Below are 21,197 nucleotides of genomic sequence, written 5' to 3'. Positions count from 1 at the left end.
GTACCTTATATATACAACAACAAAAAATCAATAGGGTTTAATAAATTTGAATGCTACTTTTGCATTAAGAATGCCACTATTCTGAGACCAAAAGAAGTGTAGTGTAGATCCCCTGCTGCTTCAACGGCTTAAAAGCACTGGTGTCATCACAAAAAAGCACTGTAAAAATCAAGATGTGCTTAAAGGGTTACACTAATGAGCACTGACAGTTCCCAGGAGCAGAATTTGTAAGAATGATAGAGAAGATGGTAGAAAGGTCTACTGTGCATGGCATCCAGCTGGAGCAGACAGTGAAGAACACACAAGAAAGCCGATTGGCTGGCCAACAAGGCTCTTAAGTCCAATGTTCCTCCCAAATGTCCTTTTCAGCTGGATGTGAAGAACAGTATACAACACTCAAATTTTGGTTTTGTAAACTGTATCTGGTTTGTGTAAAGCGTATATACTTTACCAAGAGAGGCCCTTTTAGCTTGACCAAGCATGGCGAGAAACACTTTGCTTTTGCAAACATTAGAATTTATAATACCAGAGGCCAATATACAGGCTAGATATTAACATATATACACTAGTTATGGATATTATATGCACAGGTAAGGTTTCACTGTTTATCACAATTCAGACAATAGTTACACAACTTAAGTAAATGCCAACACATGGACACCGTAATCATGAAATCCTTGTTTTTATGCTTTGTGTTTTTAATGTGAAATGCAGCATGCAAGACTAAACAAAAAAAAAAAAAAAAAAAGTGAAGATATGGTATTTCTTTTGCATTTAAAATTTACAGCTACAATATAGTAGCGAGAGAAAACACTAATGTACATGCAAATAAGTGCTGCATTTTAGGAGATTTCCTGAAGGAAAATGAGGTCAATGTTGGCTGAAATGCACAAAGATATGAGCTCCGTTCAGGTTTTACTCTGTTCTATCATATTTTTCTTTAAAGCCAGGCAAAGTTTCTATAATATATATTTTTATATGCTGTTTTTATATATTTTTTATATATATATTTCCCAGCCAGGCTTTTTTTTTTTTTTAATTAGTGGGTATATGCATCTGCTTAGTCCCATCTATAACTCTATTTCTCTGTCTGCTAGCTTCATAAATGTGAGAAGCAGAAAGAGGCACTTACTGGTTACACCAGCGAAAAATGGAAAAGGCACAAAGCTTTTACCCAGCACGCCTAAACTTAAGCAGCAAATACAGATCATTGGGCATCAACATTTCATAGTCACAAATCCCTAAACTCGTGTCTGTTAGACATAGTGTATTCATTCTCATTATGCTGGGAATAGGACCAGGACATTTGGGAATCACGTCTACACACATACAAGAGGATATCCCCCATTTTTTTGAGGGAAATAAACTGAAATAAAAGTACAATGGGAGGTTAGCGATGATAGTTGCCGAAAACTAGAATCGTTTTCATCATTGCTACACATCAATGCAAGAACGTACATTGTGAGACCCCCTAAAGGCCAGTCCAAGCCCATTGGGGTAAGGAGGGGGTCTTTTACAGACAATAAAATTCATCTGGAGTTCACTTTCAAGGATATGCTTATATAGTTTAAGACAAAAAAAGTGCATTTTTCACTTGTTTTCCTAAATGTCTTATATTGAAATCATCATTTTTACGAATTGGATTTTGTTTTACATGAATGCAAACGTTTCTCTCTATCTTGTTAATGTATTGTATGGATCTCCTCAATCATGCCCAATGGTTCCATGCTGACGGCAATTATAAATCTAGATGATAAACTGTCAGAAGAATCTCAAGTTCAATTTGCATTGATTGTGCTTGATGGCCTAAATTGTGTTTTTTTGGCATACACCCAACACGTGATGAATGTGGACCAAATAAACAGCTCACATACACACTACATAGTAAACCATACTAAAACAACAACTGATCTTCATTCAATTCCATGTAACATTAAAGAACAACAAAAAAGTGGCTAAGAACAATACAGGTTTCAGGGCTCCTTGGCACAGACAATTTGATTATTCCTTATAGCACTTCATAATAGCAGTGTATAAAAGTTCTCGTAAACTGTACAGTTAGTGATGAAAAAAATAGAACTAAGGCGCTGCAAGAAAAAAAAAAAGTACAGAAAAAAAATGACTTAATTAAAATATATTTTGAGTGAGATTTATTGCTGTATGGAGAGGGGTACCACATCATTATCTACGTGGTTTCTTGGTAGAGAAGGTGAAGGAGCTGAGCCTACAGCATGCCAAGCTGATAAAATCCACAGGAGATGGATTATGTAAAAGCAGTAATCGATTACAGATCATGCGCAGTGAGCAAAGGAAGCAGCCAAAGGGAAATTGGACGATTACCTTACAGGTTCGCAAAGAACACTATTTAACTTCAATAAAGACATAGAAAAACAATGACTTGATTGAGCCATTTCTTTGAAAACGGAGTTCCTGTGAATTAACTGGTGGAGTGCACTATTCGTATATTATATCCATGTAACACCTTGCCCCAATGAAACAGGGAAAACATCTCTTAGAAACTCTTAAACAGTTTTATCTGCATCTTCCTATCGGAAGAAAAAAAAAGAAAAAAGGAAACACTAGTTTTGTATCCTGTGGATTGCGATGTGAGCATTCCATATGGGCCTAGCCTTGAGCAGATGTGCCACTCTTATCTTGGCCATTTTTCCATAGGACAAAACCAGATGAGTATCGGTGTTTGTTTGCAATTTCACAGTATGAACTTTCCCGGTACGTTGAGAAAACCAGCCGGCAGAGCTGAAGAGTTTATTTTTCTTTAATTAACTCGATCCCTCTGTGGTGGTCTGTGACATGAGAAAGGATTGCACAACTTCTTCTGTGGATAAGGGGCTGGCGTTTACATCCTCGAGGGCGTCAGTGACTGAAAATTGACGATCTCGCAATCGGTTCCAGTTTGCCAATATGTTATGGTACTCAAACACCTTCTCAAAATTTCCCACAGAATTATATAGTTTAATTAGGCCCCTGTAGTCATATTCCAGTCCACTGTAGCCCTCGCCAAACAATTTCTTACCTGAAATAAAAACCCATAAAAGACAGTCACAAATCAGAAAATAACGTCCAAGTAGAGCGATAGCTGATCATATTAAAAATTGCCCAGCAGTAGCAGATTTGTCAGTATACGGTCCAGATTTATTTATTTTTTTTAATTTATTTTAATACAGAAATCACAACGCACTGATGGACGCCCAAAAAATACTCAGTTATAATTTGGTCAGTCTGGATACCATCGGGACACTGATCAGTTTGACGAGAAGAAAAGCAATGCATACAGCACTACTCTTCCCATCAGTCACAACAGAATCTGTAATGGAAGCTCCTGATTAAGACTCCAGAATGGCAAAGTAGCTATGTACAGTTTTACAAAGCTCAAGAGGAGCCGAAACGTTGCGCAGGACATGTGGGGCTGAATAAAGATTTTTCACTTTTTCTCCTTGAAAATTTTGGAGTGCTGCCTTCATTCTTTCTTCTTTCTATGTACAGTTTTATGTAGATCGTAATTTAAAAAGCAACATAAGTAGAGATGATGGAACCTGAACTGTAAAGTTTGGGGTTCAACCAGACACCTAGTATCCTGGTGCTGAACTCCGAACACCGACTACTCCCAGAAGTCAGTTTTAGGAGAGAGACCTAGACAAAGAGCGCCCTACAGCGCTAGAGAGAGTGCTCTGCTTCCTTTGTCAGCCCCCTAACCCTTACTAAATCCATTTTACATGACCAAAGCTTGGGTCCCCATTAACTTCTATATGGTTCGGCTTCAAGTTTGGGAAGTGTTTTGGTACAAGTGCCAAATTTTGGACAAAAGTTCAGTCGAACCCGAACATCCACGGGTAAGCTCATCCCTAAATATAAGGCCTCAAATACACATCAGTGATTTTTCCCTCACTTAAAAAAATAATCTGACTTTCAATGTTTTGGAGCAGATTTTCATCAGTATGATAGTTTTCTGAAATTCCCCCAAAAAATAAATAAAATAAAATAAAGAGCTTCCCTTAGGGTACCGTCTCACAATACGATTTACCAACGATCACGACCAGCGATACGACCTGGCCGTGATCGTTGGTAAGTCGTTGTGTGGTCGCTGGAGAGCTGTCACACAGACAGCTCTCCAGCGACCAACGATGCCGAGGTCCCCGGGTAACCAGGGTAAACATCGGGTTACTAAGCGCAGGGCCGCGCTTAGTAACCCGATGTTTACCCTGGTGACCGTCTTAAATGTAAAAAAAAAAAAAAAAAACAGTACATACTCACATTCCGGTGTCCGTCAGGTCCCTTGCCGTCTGCTTCCCGCACTGACTGACTTCCGGCCTTAAAGTGAAAGCAGATCACAGCGGTGACGTCACCGCTGTGCTCTGCTTTCACTTTACGGCCGGGAGTCAGTCAGTGCGGGAAGCAGACGGCAAGGGACCTGACGGACACCGGAATGTGAGTATGTACTGTTTTTTTTTTTCTACATTTACGACGGTCACCAGGGTAAACATCGGGTTACTAAGCGCGGCCCTGCGCTTAGTAACCCGATGTTTACCCTGGTAACAAGCGAACGCATCGTTGGATCGGTGTCACACACACCGATCCAACGATGACAGCGGGAGATCCAGCGACGAAAGAAAGTTCCAAACGATCTGCTACGACGTACGATTCTCAGCAGGGTCCCTGATCGCTGCTGCGTGTCAGACACAGCGATATCGTATGGATATCGCTGGAACGTCACGGATCGTGCCGTCGTAGCGACAAAAGTGCCACTGTGAGACGGTACCCTTACTTATTGCAATGTTAAAAGCCAAACAGCATATGGATGGCACACGGATGGCATCTGTGCACTGTCCGCAATTTTTCACGGACCCATAGACTTGTATGGGCAATTGTGATCCACAACTCGGATCAGAAAAGGACATATCTCGGTGATTTTTTTGCAGACACACAGTCTCTAACAAAGCATACCAATGTGTGTATAGCTACATAGGTTATGATGGGTGTTGTATCTGTGAAGACTATAGACGTGAAAAACAGCTGTCTGAATGAGGGCTAAAAGACATTACATATAGTCTACATACCAATAGCTATAGAACGAAGGTAGAGCTTCTCGGCATTGTCATACTGATTCATGTCATAATTATACAGAGAGGCCAAATGTCCTACTGACAGCGCTACTTCATAGTCTTCTTGGCCAAGTAATTGCTCCTTAATTTGAATGGCCTTGATGTGCATCTCCTCCGCCTCCTAAGCAGCAAGTCACAAAGTGGACAATTATGTAAGAGACTATAGGCATCATTTTAAATTGTCATATTTATAACCTCAATTTAATCAAAAAGACATTGTTAAAGAATGCGTAGTCACCATGCCTAATAACGCTAAAAGGGCTAAAAAGAAACATTTTGTATTATCTGCAAAAGGAATCTGAAGACAGAAAATTAATGCAATTTCAGTCTTTAATGGTAAGCAATTATCAGAAAATGACCCAATGTTTAGATCACATTTTTGTCTAATGCATTTTTCCAAATTTTGGACTTTCATATCACAATCTTAATAAAAAATAATAATTTGGAAATTCTCACTGGCCACTGTTACCACTTTGTATTATTAAACCCCATAACCTCCCTATCCAACATCACTGAAGGGGGGCTTAATTGTCTCCTCTCCAAATCGCACCTCACCACCTGTGCGCTCGACCCCATCCCATCCCACCTCCTCCCCACCACACTTATCCCATCCCTAACCCACCTCTTCAACCTATCACTAACTTCTGGCACCTTCCCTTCTGCTTTCAAACATGCCACAATCACGCCTATCCTTAAAAAGCCAACCCTCGATCCAACTGCTATGTCCAGCTAACGCCCAATATCGTTGCTCCCATTCGCTTCCAAACTCCTGGAGCAGCACGTCCACTCTGAACTTTCCTCCCACCTCTCATCTAACTTGCTATTTGACAATCTACAATCTGGTTTCCGCCCCCATCACTCAACTGAGGCAGCCCTGACCAAAATCACTAACGACCTACTTACCGCCAAAGCTAACGGACAATACTCTGTACTCCTCCTTCTAGACCTGTCCTCTGCTTTCGACACAGTTGACCACAGCCTCCTACTAAAAATCCTTTCCTCCTTTGGCATCAAAGACCTCGCCCTATCCTGGATCTCCTCGTACATTTCCAACCGCACATTCAGCGTCTCCCACTCCCAAACTACCTCCTCATCCCACCCTCTCTCTGCTGGAGTCCCCCAAGGCTCTGTTCTAGGACCCCTACTCTTCTCAATCTATACACTTGGCCTGCTGAGTGCTGATGACACTCAGATCTACCTCTCTGGCCCAGACGTCACCGCTCTGCTGTTCAGAATCCCAGAGCGTCTATCAGCCATATCCTCATTCTCCACTCGCTTCCTCAAACTCAACGTGGACAAATCTGAACTCATTATCTTTTCCTCCATCCCTTAGATCTTCCTTACCTGACCTATCGCAATTAATGACATCATGCTTTCCCCCGTACCGGAAGTCCACTGCCTTGTAGTAACCTTTGACTCTGCCCTGTCCTTCAAAAAGCACATCCAAGCTCTGTCCACCTCCTGTCGCCTCCAGCTTAAAAATATCTCCAGAATATGTCCTTTCCTCAACCGTCAATCTACTAAAATGTTTGTGCATGCCCTCATCATCTCCTGCCTTGACTACTGCAACATCCTTTTCTGCGGCCTCCCTACTAACACCCTTGCACCTCTCCAGTCCATCCTTAACTCTGCTGCCCGACTAATTAATCTCTCTGCTCGCTACTCCTCCGCTTCCCCCTCTGCAAATCTCTTCACTGGCTCCCATTCCCTCAGCATATCCAGTGCAAATTACTAATGCTGACCTACAAAGCCATCCTTAACCTGTCTCCTCCATATATCTCTGAACTAATCTCTTGATATCTTCCCTCACGTAATCTCCGGTCCTCCCAAGACCTTCTCTCCTCCACACTTATTTGCTCCTCATCCAATTGCCTCCAAGACTTCTCCCGAATATCCCCCATCCTCTGGAATTCTCTGCCCCAACACGTCCGACTACCAACCACATTCGAATCCTTCAGACGGAACCTGAAAACCCATCTCTTCAGGAAAGCCTACAGCCTGCACTGACCCCGCTGACTCCTCATCACTACCGAAGCTACTGCCTCACCAACACCGGAGCTCCTGCAACCCTCATCCTACTGTCTCCTTCCCCATAATCCTGTAGAATGTAAGCCTGCAAGGGCAGGGTCCTCGCCCCTCTGTATCAGTCTGTCATTGTTAGTTTGTTTACTGTAAATGATATCTGTAACTTGTATGTAACCCATTCTCATGTACAGCACCATGGAATCAATGGTGCTATATAAATGAATAATAATTTACAGGAGACATCACAGGCAGAATCACAGTGTCAGGTAACAACTATATATTGTTGCTAACAGAGGGATCCATCAATCACAATAGGCAATGACATGGTCCCCCTCTCTTTTCTCAATGAAAAGGTGTGAGTCAGTCTATTCCTGCTAATGTATTTGTGGATTTACAAAATAGTCCCAATGAACAGTGTGATGACTAAGGTTTCAGCTTTATTTTCCCTTTGTAATTACAGATCGTGATGTGAAAAATAAAAATATACATTTAGCACAAAAAAAAAAAAAACATTTAACCAGTGGGTCATTAACTGATGACATTCTCTTTATAGGACATACAGTAGGTCTAACATGGAGCAAGCACTATACTTGAGTCTGAACCATAACTACAGGATGTCAACTCTACTACACAGCTGGCATCTCCCTGTAACAGCAGCGACCAGAGCTTGCGCAGATCGCCGCTGTTAAAAAAAAAAAAAAAAAAATAATAAAAAAAAAATGCTACTGTCAATCACTGACAGTAGTGCGATTTCCAAGACCGTACCAGCTCCCTCTGGCACCACATGACGTGATCGTGGGGTGTCACAGATTGCTATATCAGTTAAGGGTCTGCAGAAGGCTGTCATTTTACCGTGAAGCCCAAAGCTACGACTGGACTGCACAGAACAACATAGTTTTCTCTATATACTGCAATATGCCAGTATTGCAGTATATAGAATGAGTGATCAAACCATTGCTAGTTCAAGTCCTAAGGAAGACTAAAAATAAAAGTTTTTACAAACATGGGAAAATAAAAAATACAAATTTGAATTACTCATTTTCTTCCCCATTTGCGAAAAGAAGGATTTGTGTTTTTGTTTGCCATATCTCCCTAAAAATAATGCAATAAAGAGTGATCAAAATGTATGTACTACAAATTGGGAGTAATCAGCACTGGTAACACTCTCTCCACCTTTGGACAAATAGAACATCACGAGGAAGTCATTTGTCAGAGGCTGGAGATAGTGACGCCGACCTCACGTGTCACAACAACCAAACAAAGAACACTGAAAACCAAACTAGAATAGAATTGCGTATTATTTTTACAATTTTGTTTCTACGACCTTCAGAACCTTACATCGTAAGATGAATGGTGTCATTCAAACCTACAATGCAATACCTTATAAGCCTATGTTGATGAAAAAAAAACAAAAAAAAAAGTTAGGTGAAAGCACAAAAACTGGCCACACACACAATTAAAGACACACACACACTTACAAATTAAAAACTAAAATAAAAAGGAAATCGGCAGAATGGACAATATAAAGAGTCTGAAAGCGTATGCTCACCTTAAACTTCCTCATGGACTGATACAGCCTGCCAAGATTTCCGTAGTGTTTTGCGGTCTGTACATTGAACTCACCAAAGGCCTTTTTAGCAAGTTGTAGTGAAGAAAGGTGAAGATCATGAGCTTCTTGAAGAAGTTTTTGCTCAGTCTCCTTGTTATGACAATCTATAGCTATCTCCTCTAAGATTAGTGCTATAGGGTGCAGAATAGGAGAGAAAGTCACACATATTGAAGCAGCAACGTTAACATTGCCATGCCAAAAAACACAAATACCTACAGTATGGTAGAACAATTTTCCAAAACATCTATGTATACGTTGGATAGACATGTACAGTATATGTCAATTGATCACACTAAATGTGCTTCTGCATGTTTAAAGGGAACCCATCAGCTGATACATGCTGCCGAAACCGCAGGCACCAGCAATCACAGCCCGGGTGCAGCACAGGAATATATATAAAAAAAATTTGTTTAAAGAGAAGCTAGGGAACAAAGGCAGAGATGAGAGTAGTCCATCGTGGCCCCCAGATGTCTTTGCCCTGAACCGCCAAGGTGACATGAGATGTCTGTGTGTACATATTAAGAGACCTGTCAATCATCTTCAGTCACGTTAGGGAAAGCCAGGCCGGCTCTTCAACTATAATTACTCTGAAACACCGGAGCGTTTCAGGAAAAAAAAAAAAAAAAAAAGAAATATCTGGCTGATATCTTGCAGCCAGGCTCAGATTCATGTTGGCGGTGATTTGGGCAGTATGAATCAGCTAATAGGTTCCCTTTAGAGTAATACCTTAAGCCAACTAGGAGTATATAATTTGCAGTACTTTTAATAGTTCAAAGCCTACTTTTGCACTACTAGAAAGAATAATATATTAAAACTTTGAAAGTCTGTGAGAAGCCACTGGTGACCTACCTGTCCAACTAGTCTACAGCACGTTCTCAGTCCCCGATGGCTTTTAAAGTAGCTTTTCTCTGAAATGCCGCACCATTTCAGAGTCAAATTCACTTGGCTCAGCTCATACAGCCAGTGCCTGATCCACGCTATGCACAGATATGCCGCATGAATCAGGTGTAAGGTTCTCTTGAAGAAAGAGTGCTGTGATTTATTTCACCTCCGTTTTATATAAAGGTTCCACAACAATACAGAACTGCCCCAAAAATGGCTGTGAAAATGTGTGGCTAGGGAAAACAGGATTTTTGGTTGCTTACCGTAAAATCTGTTTCTCGGAGCCTTCATTGGGGGACACAGGAAACCATGGGTGTATGCTGCTGCCACTAGGAGGCTGATACTATGCAAATAAAAAAAGTTAGCTCCTCCTCTGCTTTGTACACCCCACCGACAGGAAGTAGGATATTCAGTTAGTGAGAAAGCAGTAGGAGAAGCAACGTGTAAAAGAAAAAGAATAATATCTAATAATAATAATCTTTATTCATATAGCGCCAACAAATTCCGCAGCGCTCTACAGATTAACAGTTTCAAACACTCAAAGAGTGTTCAAGGAACTCAAAGGTTAACAGTATAACACAAACAGAGCTGTTCAACTTGGGAGGGTGCTGTGTCCCCCAATGAAGGCTCCGAGAAACAGATTTTACGGTAAGCAACCAAAAATCCTGTTTTCTCTATCGCCTCATTGGGGGACACAGGAAACCATGGGACGTCCCAAAGCAGTCCCTGGGGTGGGAACAGCAGTCAACTCCAATCTAGGTCAGAGGAACTCACCACTGTCGCCTGCAAGGTCTTCCTACCTAAGCCGGCATACGCCTAAGCTAGGCATGGAAGTTTCGCGAACATGTAGAGGACCGATCATCGGTCTGTAGAGGTGCAAGGCAGAGGCCCTATATGTGCACCGACGGGAGGCGCCCACTGCCCGGGTAGAGTGCGCCTTAAACCTGGAAGGAGGAACTCTGCTCTGACCTGGTAAATCTAAACATTGCTGAAAGGATTTTGTGGGCATACGTTGATTAGGAGGCTGGAGGGCCTCTCTACGCCGAGCCCTTATACTGAAAAGGGGGCCTTAGCTGGATAGATCCACCTCGCCCGGACCCGGTAGCGTGATGAGAGAACGCTACAAAGGATGAGTCCGAGCAGGACGAAGGGAAGGGAATCAAGAATGATGAACAGAGCCATGGAGAACCTCGGCAAGGTAAGGGCAGAGCACTGAACCGGTGATCCACAGAATGTACAAAACTGCTGCCACAGACTCTGGAAGTGGTTGAGAGCCTGAAAGGAAGGTATAAAATGAAAATGGACCCGCCCCTCGCAAAACAGCAGGAGTGTCCGATGTCGTGAAGAAAAGGAGGACCTGGATAAAGGCTTTCATAAAATAAAGGAAAGCACACGCGGTCCCAGGAGAACAACGAGGTTTAGTCTGAGGAAGAAAAGAACTTGTCCCTCCGATGACCTCCTTAATAATTGGTTCAAGTTGGAGGCAAACTGACGGAAAACCTCGGAAGGCAAGCTGTGAGGGACTTCCTAGAGGGTAAGTCCTGTCACGCCTTAAGCAAATGGTCCTTCCGAAGGGCACCATATTGCTGGATGTCCAAACAGCACCTGCAGCCGCATCCGTGGGGGCGGATACCATGTACTTCCTGTAAGAGTAAATTAGTCCACAAGGACAGCGATTTCCTCCGATCGGACTCCATGAAGGGTGCCCTGATGGAGCAGCTTAGCCCATGCGTCTATAAACCTTGCTGTCTAGGTGGAGACAAAGACAGGGCACAATGTAGCGGCGGACACTTCAATGGTCGACTTTGCCAGGACTATTAGTCCGTTGTTGGTATCCTTGAGGGATGCTCTCTGTGGGAGGACTGTATCGGTGGAAAAAACTGGAAACCGGAGGGTCCAGAGACGGAGAAGAGGTCCAGTTCGCAGTAAGTTCAGGAGAGAGGAAATATAGGAAAACCGAGACGCTTCCCTCTTTGGAACGGCTGGACTAAGGATTCCAAGAGAAAACCCAGAAAAGACCATTAAATTGAAATGACAAGAAATATTTGAGAGTAGGGTATTGGGAACCTGCTAGAGAGCATGACAAGATGGGCATTGATAGGCACAATCGGACATGAGCAGTCAAGGGAGGAGAGTCCAGGGAAAACCTGGAGTATCTCAATTCCATGGGAAATTGGCCCTAGTACATAGGCCCCAGAAAAAACACTTGACTGCCAAAAGGAAGATCCTTACCTATGACGACATGAGTGACCCTATCCGTCCTGGACCTTCTGGAACGGGGAGAGGATTGTAGTGTGTGGATCTACTTACCTAAGTATAAGACACCACACAAACGAGGATACCAGTGAAAGGGATACGAATCCTGCTGAGGGAAGGAACGTATTATCAAAAAAAACCATCATTGGATCCAGGCGTGGAGCAGCCTTGTACACTGGACGATGCTTGCACAGAGTAAGATCCAATTCCTATCCGAGGTGGGAGAACCTGTTCCTGCCACAGTCGGAAATAAAATCCGGGAGCTGCTCGAGGTTGAATCCAGTGTCTGTAAGAAAGAAGAGGTAAGTACTGACACATAAATAGGAAGCTCTGTATTGAGGTAGTTCAAAGGCCCCTAGAATAGTGCCGTGAACAATCATGAGTCAAGGTATTATATGGGCTCTGACTCCATAAGAGACAGCCAGAACGTATAATACTGTAAATCATATATGATAGGAGTAACGCACTGGATAGTGCAGTCAGATAGACCTAGGACAGCACTGTAAACTGACCTACTGGATAGTTAGTGGTAGGCTGAATAACCAGATGGAGAGGAAAGGCCCCTGGGGAGCAAAACGAAATTAAGGCCCAGTGCGTGGCTGAAGAAAACCTGCAATCAGTCGGTACCTGACACTGGCGTGTCCGACCTACCTGAAAGTGGACTGGCCACTTATGCTGCCACTGAGGTCAGCCTTGTGGTATGTGGTAGATCTTCTGTTTAGCTGTTAAATAGACCACAGACGTTATTGACCGTGTAACACACGGTAAAAGTTGCGCCTCTGACTCACCTGAATGCGGATTGTAAACGCTGCGGCAGCCAACCAGAAGTGATAAATACCAGGCACCTCTCTCTGACTGGTGACTAAAGGGGAGCCTAGGCAGATGCTGCCAAAGACCCTTAAGAGAGTGATAGAGGGCGTTTCTGACATACCTGACTCTGGAGCAAAAGAGCAGGACCAATGCAGCAATTGATCTCGGGCACGTCTAAACCACTGGAACAACGGCAGGTATTGACTAAATGTGTCTGGAAGATGGCATCTAAAACCTGGATAGCGGACAGTACTGCTGCAATCGACAGGAGGAATAGGAGAGTGCGCCTGACTTACCTGAATACAGTACAGAGCGCCAGTGCCACTGCGGTGGTCAATCCAAGACACGTCTGATCCGCTGAAGATACGACAGTTTCAAATAACGTACTGTACCTGAAAGGTGGTGCGTGTGAAACCTGGATGGCGGATAGAGTACTGCTGTGATCGGCTCTCGATATCCTGCAACTATGGCAGATAGAGTACGGGAGAACCCTGGAGAAGGGTATAGGAGAGAGTTGATTCTGTGTTGCGGTCTAGGTCATACCTGACGGCATTATGCAGAATAACAGCTTCCGTGTAGTAAGCCGCAGCACGGAGTCTGTCTTGAAGTATGTCCTGCCATGCCCCTTCTCCTGAAGGTAGAACAGTAGGCTTGTCAACAGGGAGACTAAACTCTACTCTCTGTTGTGCACCTGAGTTCAAACCTTTGCGCCTGAGATCTGTGGTCAGATTCTTTATCCACTGAGCCACAGCAGACGTTGCTGGGAAATACGGACTCTTAACTAGCTGGAAGTCAGGTGTGAACACTGCTGAAGTGAGAAGGAGTAGCTCCCCTCTCTGCTTAGAGCAGTGTAATGGTTGCATCCGGAGGGGGCTGCAGGGAGATGGAGGGCGGGTGCCTGTGAGCAGGAGAAATGGAAACGCTTGATATGCCAGGGTTCTAGCACAGAATGTAGAGAAATAGCAGAGCCTCGCACCGCTGAAAATCAAGGCACAGGTCCGCAATAGCAGAAATCACAACGGCAGAGTGACAAAACGTAGAACTCCAAGTAGAAATGTGCAACTGAAACCCTCTACAAAGTGAAGGCCATATGGCAAGCTTTATAATGGTCCATCTCCCTGTGGAGGGTGAGGGGCGGACCGTAGCATAGATGACGGCAGCGTGGGGCATATTGCCATACCCCGCTGGTAACTGCACGGCTCTAGGGCACTTATTACACCAGTGACAGCATGGCTCTAGTACTACTATGCCAGTGACTGTACGGCTCTAGAGTGCTACTACGCCAGTGATTGCGCGGCTCCAGAGTACCATTACGTATTACGCCGGTGACTACACGGGTCTAGAGTACTACTATGTATTACGCCAGTGACTGCATTACACCAGTGGCTGCACGGTTATAGAATATAATTGCACCAGTGACCGGCTTGCATGAAAGGAGGACGAGAACAGTCTCCTATAGGATTAGGCATGGTAAGCATACCTACTAAGGAACGCCAGAAGGTTAGGGGAACAGGAGAGATGCAGAGAGGAGTGCCAAACTGCTAAGCAGCGCTACTCACAGTAGTTGGCAGTTGTAGTGTCCTGTAGTCTGCTCCAAGGTTGTAGCTGCTACAGGCATCAGGACACAGGTCCAGGGCACCAGTATGAAGATGGAGGCGGGGAACCCAGCCGGTGCAGACGTATGCTGGTGGGAAAGGACCAGCACTCAGATCGGAAGGGGGGCGGGAATAGCCACCGGGTCCGGAGGAGAACGCTCCCCAGCAAGATAGCGGCGATCCCAGGCCGAATGGGGCGGCTGGGAGTAGTGGGCGGAGATAGCCGCTCTGTACAGGAATGGGTACAGACTAAGCCGCCTGTAGGGGAGCACCAAGATGGTGCCAGTGGGCAGCTATGATAGTCGGGTGGGAGAAAAGCCCGCCCGAGAGAAGAGGAAGTGGGCGGAGTCGGCACTGGAAGAGTAGGCCTGAGCAGAAGCCGGGGCCTAAATTAGAGGCCGGCGGCGCCGGGACAAGAAGCGGCGCGGCTGCCGCAGGGCTGCCGCGCCGGAAAAAAGGGGACAGTGCGGCTGCCGGAAATAAAGGAACACCACAGCTGCCTGCACAGGCAACCGCGCCGAGGCCTAAGGCAGAGCAGCCGCAGAGGAGGAGACGCGTCTGCCTGCAAAGGCTGCCGCGCCGGAAAGAAGACAGTGCGGCCGCCGGCGGGGGGTAGCGCGAGAAGGGGCGCAGCTGCCTGCAAAGGCCGCCGCGCGGATGAGGGAGTCTGTGCCTGCAAATGCTGTCTGCAGCTAAAATCCCTGCTGCCTAGTAACAGTGACGACTGCCTACTCTGGGGCGGGTGGGGAAATACTCACCTCACACATCCCACGTCGTCCGTTACCATCCTTAATCCAAGGAAGGTATGAGACGTCCAGGGAGCTGGTGATGGACGTCCTAGTCTCCTCCAACCGACAGGCTCTGGTGGGCGAGTGGGTGGGGGACGGAGCTAGGACCGGACTTCTAAGCATGCTTATGTGCTAGAATCATGGTCCTGCTGATGGATCTATGAGGATACGGGGTGGCAGTACACGCCGTACTCATAGTCCGTATTGTGGGACTACAGGTGTGGCTGTTCACCCTGTATCCCTTTCTGGAAAAACCTGAAAGAAAACGATGCACATTGAGGTAGATAAGGGTCTAATGAAAGACCCATGTCCACCTCCTACTGACACTAAGCTAAACTGAACATCCTACTTCCTGTCGGTGGGGTGTACACTGCAGAGGAGGAGCTAACTTTTTTATTTGCATAGTGTCAGCCTCCTAGTGGCAGCAGCATACACCCATGGTTTCCTGTGTCCCCCAATGAGGCGATAGAGAAATTTAAATGTTTCCTTATGCAACATTGTAAAAAAGATTCTATGAGAAATTGAAGCCATTCCGAAATCTAGTGTAAAGCCGCAGAATACCAAGGACTCCATGTTACTCTGTGGACCCCTAGCTTTACACAGAGCCTTTATTTTTGCCAAGCTCAGTAAGGCTAAGTGCACACGATGCAGAATTTCCGCGGAAATTTCCGCGGCAATTCCGCAACTCCTGCCGCGGTTATATCGCATGCGGAATTGGCATGCGTATTTCCGCTAAACACTAGTGTTTTACAAGCGTAATTAGCTTGCAGAATGCTAGCGTTTTCCAAGCCATCTGTAGCATCGCTTGGAAAACCGATTGACAGGTTGGTCACATTTGTCAAACATAGTGTTTGACAAGTGTGACCAACTTTTTACTATTGATGATAACAATACCAGAGAACATATTGAAAAGATGGGAGCTTTAACACTAAATAGTGTAAAGAAACCCAAAGGCAAAGAAAATAACCCACTCCATAGTTCTGCTACACAAGGAGAACCAGGGAGTGTATGGGTTAAAAATAGTAAATTTTATTTCATATACAAAAAGTCAATAAGTCATGCATAAAATACATAAAAAAAAAGTTTAAAGTGCATAAGAATGGTTAAGGAAAGCAGGCATCCCCCGGTGTGCATAGCCCTGTATATCCATATACATAAAGGCAGTGAGCCACTGGTAATATGTAGCCAAAACCTCAATGGTATATAAGGTATAACAGCAGCGCTTACCAGTCTGGAGGGCAGCAGGACACCGGACTGGACCCAAAGAAAGACTCCCGACGCACGTTTCGCTTCTTGTGTTGTGCTATCTCAAGTGCTTTCTCACTTCCCCATCCCCCGCTACGTCATCACAGGTCATTTTCGCAATGCATTATTGGGAATGGAAGAATCGCGAGGAGCGGGAACGCTGCGAGTCACGCCGGAAGGTGAGAATATCACGATTTTTTTTTTTTTTTTTAACAATTATGTGGTTCCCAGGGCCCGGAGGAGAGTCTCCTCTCCTCCACCCTGGGTTCCAAACGCACATGATCCGCTTACTTCCCGCATGGTGGACATAGCCACATGCGGAAAGTAAGCGGGTCAATGCATTCATATGCGTATGGAATCCCCGCGATTCCGCACAAAGAATGAACATGCTGCGTATTTTTCCGGAATGCGATTCCAACACGGAAAAAAACGCAACATGTGCACAAAAAGTACAGATTGCATTCTAATAATAGGATGCTTAATGTATGCATTTTTTTTGTGTTTTTATAGCGAAAAAACGAGAGAAAAACGCAAAAAATCCTGAACGTGTGCACATAACCTAGAAGTAGGGCAAAAAAGCTGTTTATTTTTTGTATCAAGAAACATAAAATGTTATTACAGTTACTAACATACTATCTTTCCAGCAAATCAAGTCAGACAAGAGAAAGTTACAAATATGGACACGATGCATACCTTTAACTCTTTTCGAAGAAGCTAATAAAAGATGGTCTTCTGGGAGTATATGAGTGATGATATCTATGGCACGTTCAGCATGAAATCTTTAAGAAAATGTAAACAGTATCAGTGTAAAACACACTTTAATAAGAAAATGGTAGTTACCTGCCGATAACGGTATTTCTCTGATCCCATGATGGCACCACGGAGAGAGGGGTCCGCCCCCAGGGACAGGAAACCTACAGATGAAAAAGGGCGTACCTCTCTCCCACATCAGTTGGATTACAGAGCCTTATACAGAACTTCAGCTGCAACTCAATATTTACACAATTTAAACTTAACCTATTAAACTTAACAGAGGCACCGTGACTAAGCTAATGACCAATACTTTATAATGTGCACACCTGTGTGTGAAAAGGGAGGGAATATACGGGTGCCATCATGGGATCAGAGAAATACCGTTATCGGCAGGTAACTACCATTTTCTCTATCCCCATGATGGCACCACGGAGAGATTTGAATAGATAGAGCTATTAGGGAGGGACCACTGCCTCTAGAACCCTTCGCCCAAAGGTAGGATCAGAGGAGGTCAAGTCTAAGCGGTAATGCTTGAAAAATGTAGATTGGGAAGACCAAGTGGCCGCTCTACATATCTGCTGTATTGATGCGCCAGCTCTCTCTGCCCAGGATGATGCCACTGCTCTGGTTGAATGAGCCTTTATGTTCTCTGGGATGGCTGTCCCACAGGATGAGTAGGATAGGGCGATGGCATCTCTTATCCATCTTGCTAATGTTGCTTTCGACGCTTTTTGTCCTTTGCGTGGACCCTGGAAGCAGACAAACAGAGCCCTATCCTTTCTGCACTCCCTAGTGGCTGATAGATACCTAACTAGACACCTTCTTACGTCTAGGGTATGCAGTGTTTTCTCCCCCTCATTTTTTGGTTTGGGACAAAAGGAGGGTAACGAAATTTCCTGCGTTCTGTGAAACTGTGACGCTATTTTAGGGAGATAAGCTGGGTCGGTTTTTAGGATGACTCTGTCATCAAGTATCTGGGTAAAGGGCGGGCATGAAGATAACGCCTGTATATCGCTGACACGGCGGGCTGAGGTTAGAGCCACTAGGAGTGTGGTTTTCAGAGACAGAATTTTTAAAGAGACTTCTGTTAGGGGCTCAAAGGGAGGTTTGGTTAGAGCGTTTAGTACGAGGTTTAGGTCCCATGGGGGAGAGTTGTGGAGGGGAATGGGTCTAGACCTAGATGAGGCTTTAATAAAACGCATGACCCAACGATTTCTGGCTAAATCGTAATTATACAGGGCTGCTAAGGCTGCTACCTGCACCTTTAAAGTACTTGTAGCCAAGCCTCTTTCCAGGCCTTTCTGTAAAAATTCAAGGACTTTCCCAATAGGAATTTCCCCGGATGGGTCTGCCCCTGATACCGATATGAATTTTTTCCACACTTTCCCGTATATTCTAGTGGTTACGGGTTTTCTACTTTGTAACAGGGTGGACACTAAGTTGGGAGAGAACCCTTTGTCTCTTAGTAGCCTCCTTTCAAAAGCCACGCTGTCATGTGTAGATTTTTCACGTTGGGGTGAAACACTGGGCCCTGGGACAGAAGTTTCGGAGTGTCTGGTAGAACCCATGGACTTGATATGGACATTTTTCTTAGCCAAGAAAACCATATTCTGCGGGGCCAGAATGGCGCTATTAGTATCACTGTAGACCTCTCCTCCCGAATTTTCCTCAACACTAAGGGGATGAGTGACATTGGAGGGAACGCGTAGGCAAGGTGATAGTTCCAAGGAATTGTCAAAGCGTCTAGAGCTACAGGGTTCCCCCGGGGATCGATTGAGCAGAATGTTTCTACCTTGCGGTTTTGGCTGTTCGCGAATAGGTCTATTACTGGTAGGCCCCAGAGACTCACGATCTGATCGAAGACCGATTGGTTTAGTTCCCACTCTCCCTGTTTTAAGCATGTTCTGCTCAGGAAGTCTGCAGTTTGGTTTTCGGAGCCTTTTAAGTGGAGAGCTGTCAAGGACTTTAGACTGTGTTCCGCTATGTGGAAGATAGATTGGGTTACCTCCATCAGAGCTCGACACCTGGTGCCCCCTTGGTGGTTTAGATATGCCACAACAACTTGGTTGTCCGAAAACACTTTTACGTGGTGACCGTGCAGGAGATATAGGAAGTGTGTTAGGGCCAGTTTTACCGCTAGCAGCTCTTTCATGTTGGAAGAGTCTGACTCCTGACTTTTGTTCCAACTTCCCTGTGCCACTTGATCGCCTATATGTGCTCCCCAGCCCCAGGGACTTGCATCTGTTGTTAGAATCTTTTCCGTCGGTAGCTCCCAAGGAACCCCTTTGGCTAGATTCCCTGGGTCTGCCCACCACGCTAGGGAGAGTATTGTATTTGGAGAAATAGTTAACCGCCCGTCTAAATTTCCGTGCAGAGATATGCCTAAATTTAAGGTCTCCCATTGTAGATCCCGGGAATGTAGTTGTGCCCATTGAACTGCCGGCATACAGGCCGTCATAGAACCCAGGAGTGACATTGCTCTCCTCGGGGTGGTCACTGGGGATGCCGTCAGCTGTGATACGGCTTGTGTCATTTTCTGTATTTTCTCCTGGGGAAGATAACATATCTGCGTGTTTGAGTCTAGGACTATCCCCAGGTATTCCTGTACCCGAGATGGCACCATTTTGGACTTGGGTATGTTTAGTAGCCACCCCAGATTCGACAGAGAAGCAATGACCAGATTCAACTGTTGTTCGCAGTGTTGAAATGAGTTCCCTACCACTAGTAGGTCGTCTAGATAGGGAACTATTAGGATGTTCTGTTCCCGTATGTGGGCCATTACCTCTGACATTACTTTCGTGAATACTCGAGGGGCGATAGCTATCCCGAAGGGGAGTGCTCGGAACTGGAAGTGTTTGATCTCCCCCTGGATATTCACTGCCAGTCTGAGATATTTTTGGTAATCTCTGTGTATGGGCACATGGTAGTACGCGTCTCGTAAATCTAAAACAGTCATGAAACACCGAGGAAAGAGTATTCTCACGCAAGATTTTATTGTTTCCATTTTGAAATGTTGTATCTCCAGGAAACTGTTTAGTTTTTTGAGATTTATGATCGTTCTGTACGATCCATCCGGTTTTTTCCGGAGAAAGAGGGGAGAATAGAACCCCGTGCCCCTTTCCTGGTATGGAACTTCTTGCAATACATCTTTCTGGATTAGGGTCAGGATCTCCTTCTGGAGAGCTGACTGTTCGAGTGACTGTTTTTGAGGCGTTACCATGAAGGAGTTGCCGGGAGGGACGCGAAATTTGAATTTGAGGCCTTCTCGTATAATACCCAGGATCCAAGGGCTGTTTGAGATTTTTTCCCAGGCTGGAAGGAACTCTGCCAGTCTCCCCCCGACCCGGGAAGTACCTTCATTGGGATTTTTTATTATCTGGAGGGGGGGTTTGTTGAACAAGAAGCCCCTGTTTTTGTTTCTTCTGTCTTCCCATCCGTCTTTATTTCCTTTTGGAGGTCTTCTGCGCATGAACTTTCTGTTCCGAAAGGAGCGCCTATATGACTGGTTGGGGAACCCGGGAAAAGATTTCTTTTTATCTCCCGCTTTGTCAAGGATGTCGTCCAACGTTGATCCGAACAGGAACTCGCCTTCGCAAGGTATTGAGCAAAGCTTGGTCTTTGTTTGCAGGTCCCCCGGCCAGCATTTTAGCCACAGGGCGCGTCTTGCGGCGTTTGAGAAGGATGCCGACCTGGCTGACAATCTTGCTGAGTCCACCGAAGCGTCCGCCAAAAAAGCTGCTGCCCCTTTCATCATGGACACTGACTTTTGTATTGTTTCTCGTGGGACTTTCTCTTTTAGTTGCGAATCCAGATGCTCAAGCCACACCATTAGAGCACGCGCCGTGCAGGTGGCTGCGATGGCTGGTTTTAGGCCTCCTCCTGCCGCTTCCCAGGAGTTTTTCAAGAAGGTGTCCGCCTTCTTATCCATTGGATCCTTCAGAGTACCCATGTCCTCGAAGGGCAGAGCGAACTTTTTAGAGGCTTTTGCAATAGCCACGTCCAGTTTGGGTGCCTTGCCCCAGGATGAGCAGGCTGGGTCATCGAACGGATATTTTCTCTTGGGGACCAAGAGAACTTTTTTGTCCGGTTTCTTCCATTCTTTTTTGATTAAAGA

The 21,197-nt window shown here is 45.1% G+C and overlaps 1 protein-coding gene across 1 annotated transcript in view; it reads right to left on the bottom strand.

The window, feature by feature from the left end:
• Positions 1-356: 356 nt before the first annotated feature.
• The window catches only part of APPBP2 (amyloid beta precursor protein binding protein 2), a 47,198-nt gene continuing 26,357 nt past the window's right edge, over positions 357-21,197 (bottom strand). Inside the window, exons 10-13 of the mRNA XM_077296232.1 lie at positions 17,024-17,109; positions 8,695-8,885; positions 5,076-5,241; positions 357-3,034 (exon numbers count right to left, since the gene is read on the bottom strand). Of these exons, the coding sequence (XP_077152347.1) occupies positions 2,781-3,034; positions 5,076-5,241; positions 8,695-8,885; positions 17,024-17,109 (697 nt within the window). The 3' untranslated portion in view covers positions 357-2,780. The remainder of the gene's footprint in view (positions 3,035-5,075; positions 5,242-8,694; positions 8,886-17,023; positions 17,110-21,197) is intronic.

This window comes from Ranitomeya variabilis, chromosome 3, assembly GCF_051348905.1.
Source record: "Ranitomeya variabilis isolate aRanVar5 chromosome 3, aRanVar5.hap1, whole genome shotgun sequence".
Taxonomy (NCBI): domain Eukaryota; kingdom Metazoa; phylum Chordata; class Amphibia; order Anura; family Dendrobatidae; genus Ranitomeya; species Ranitomeya variabilis.
Note: the sequence above shows the minus strand (reverse complement) of the source record. Positions and strands in the feature narration are given on the sequence as shown.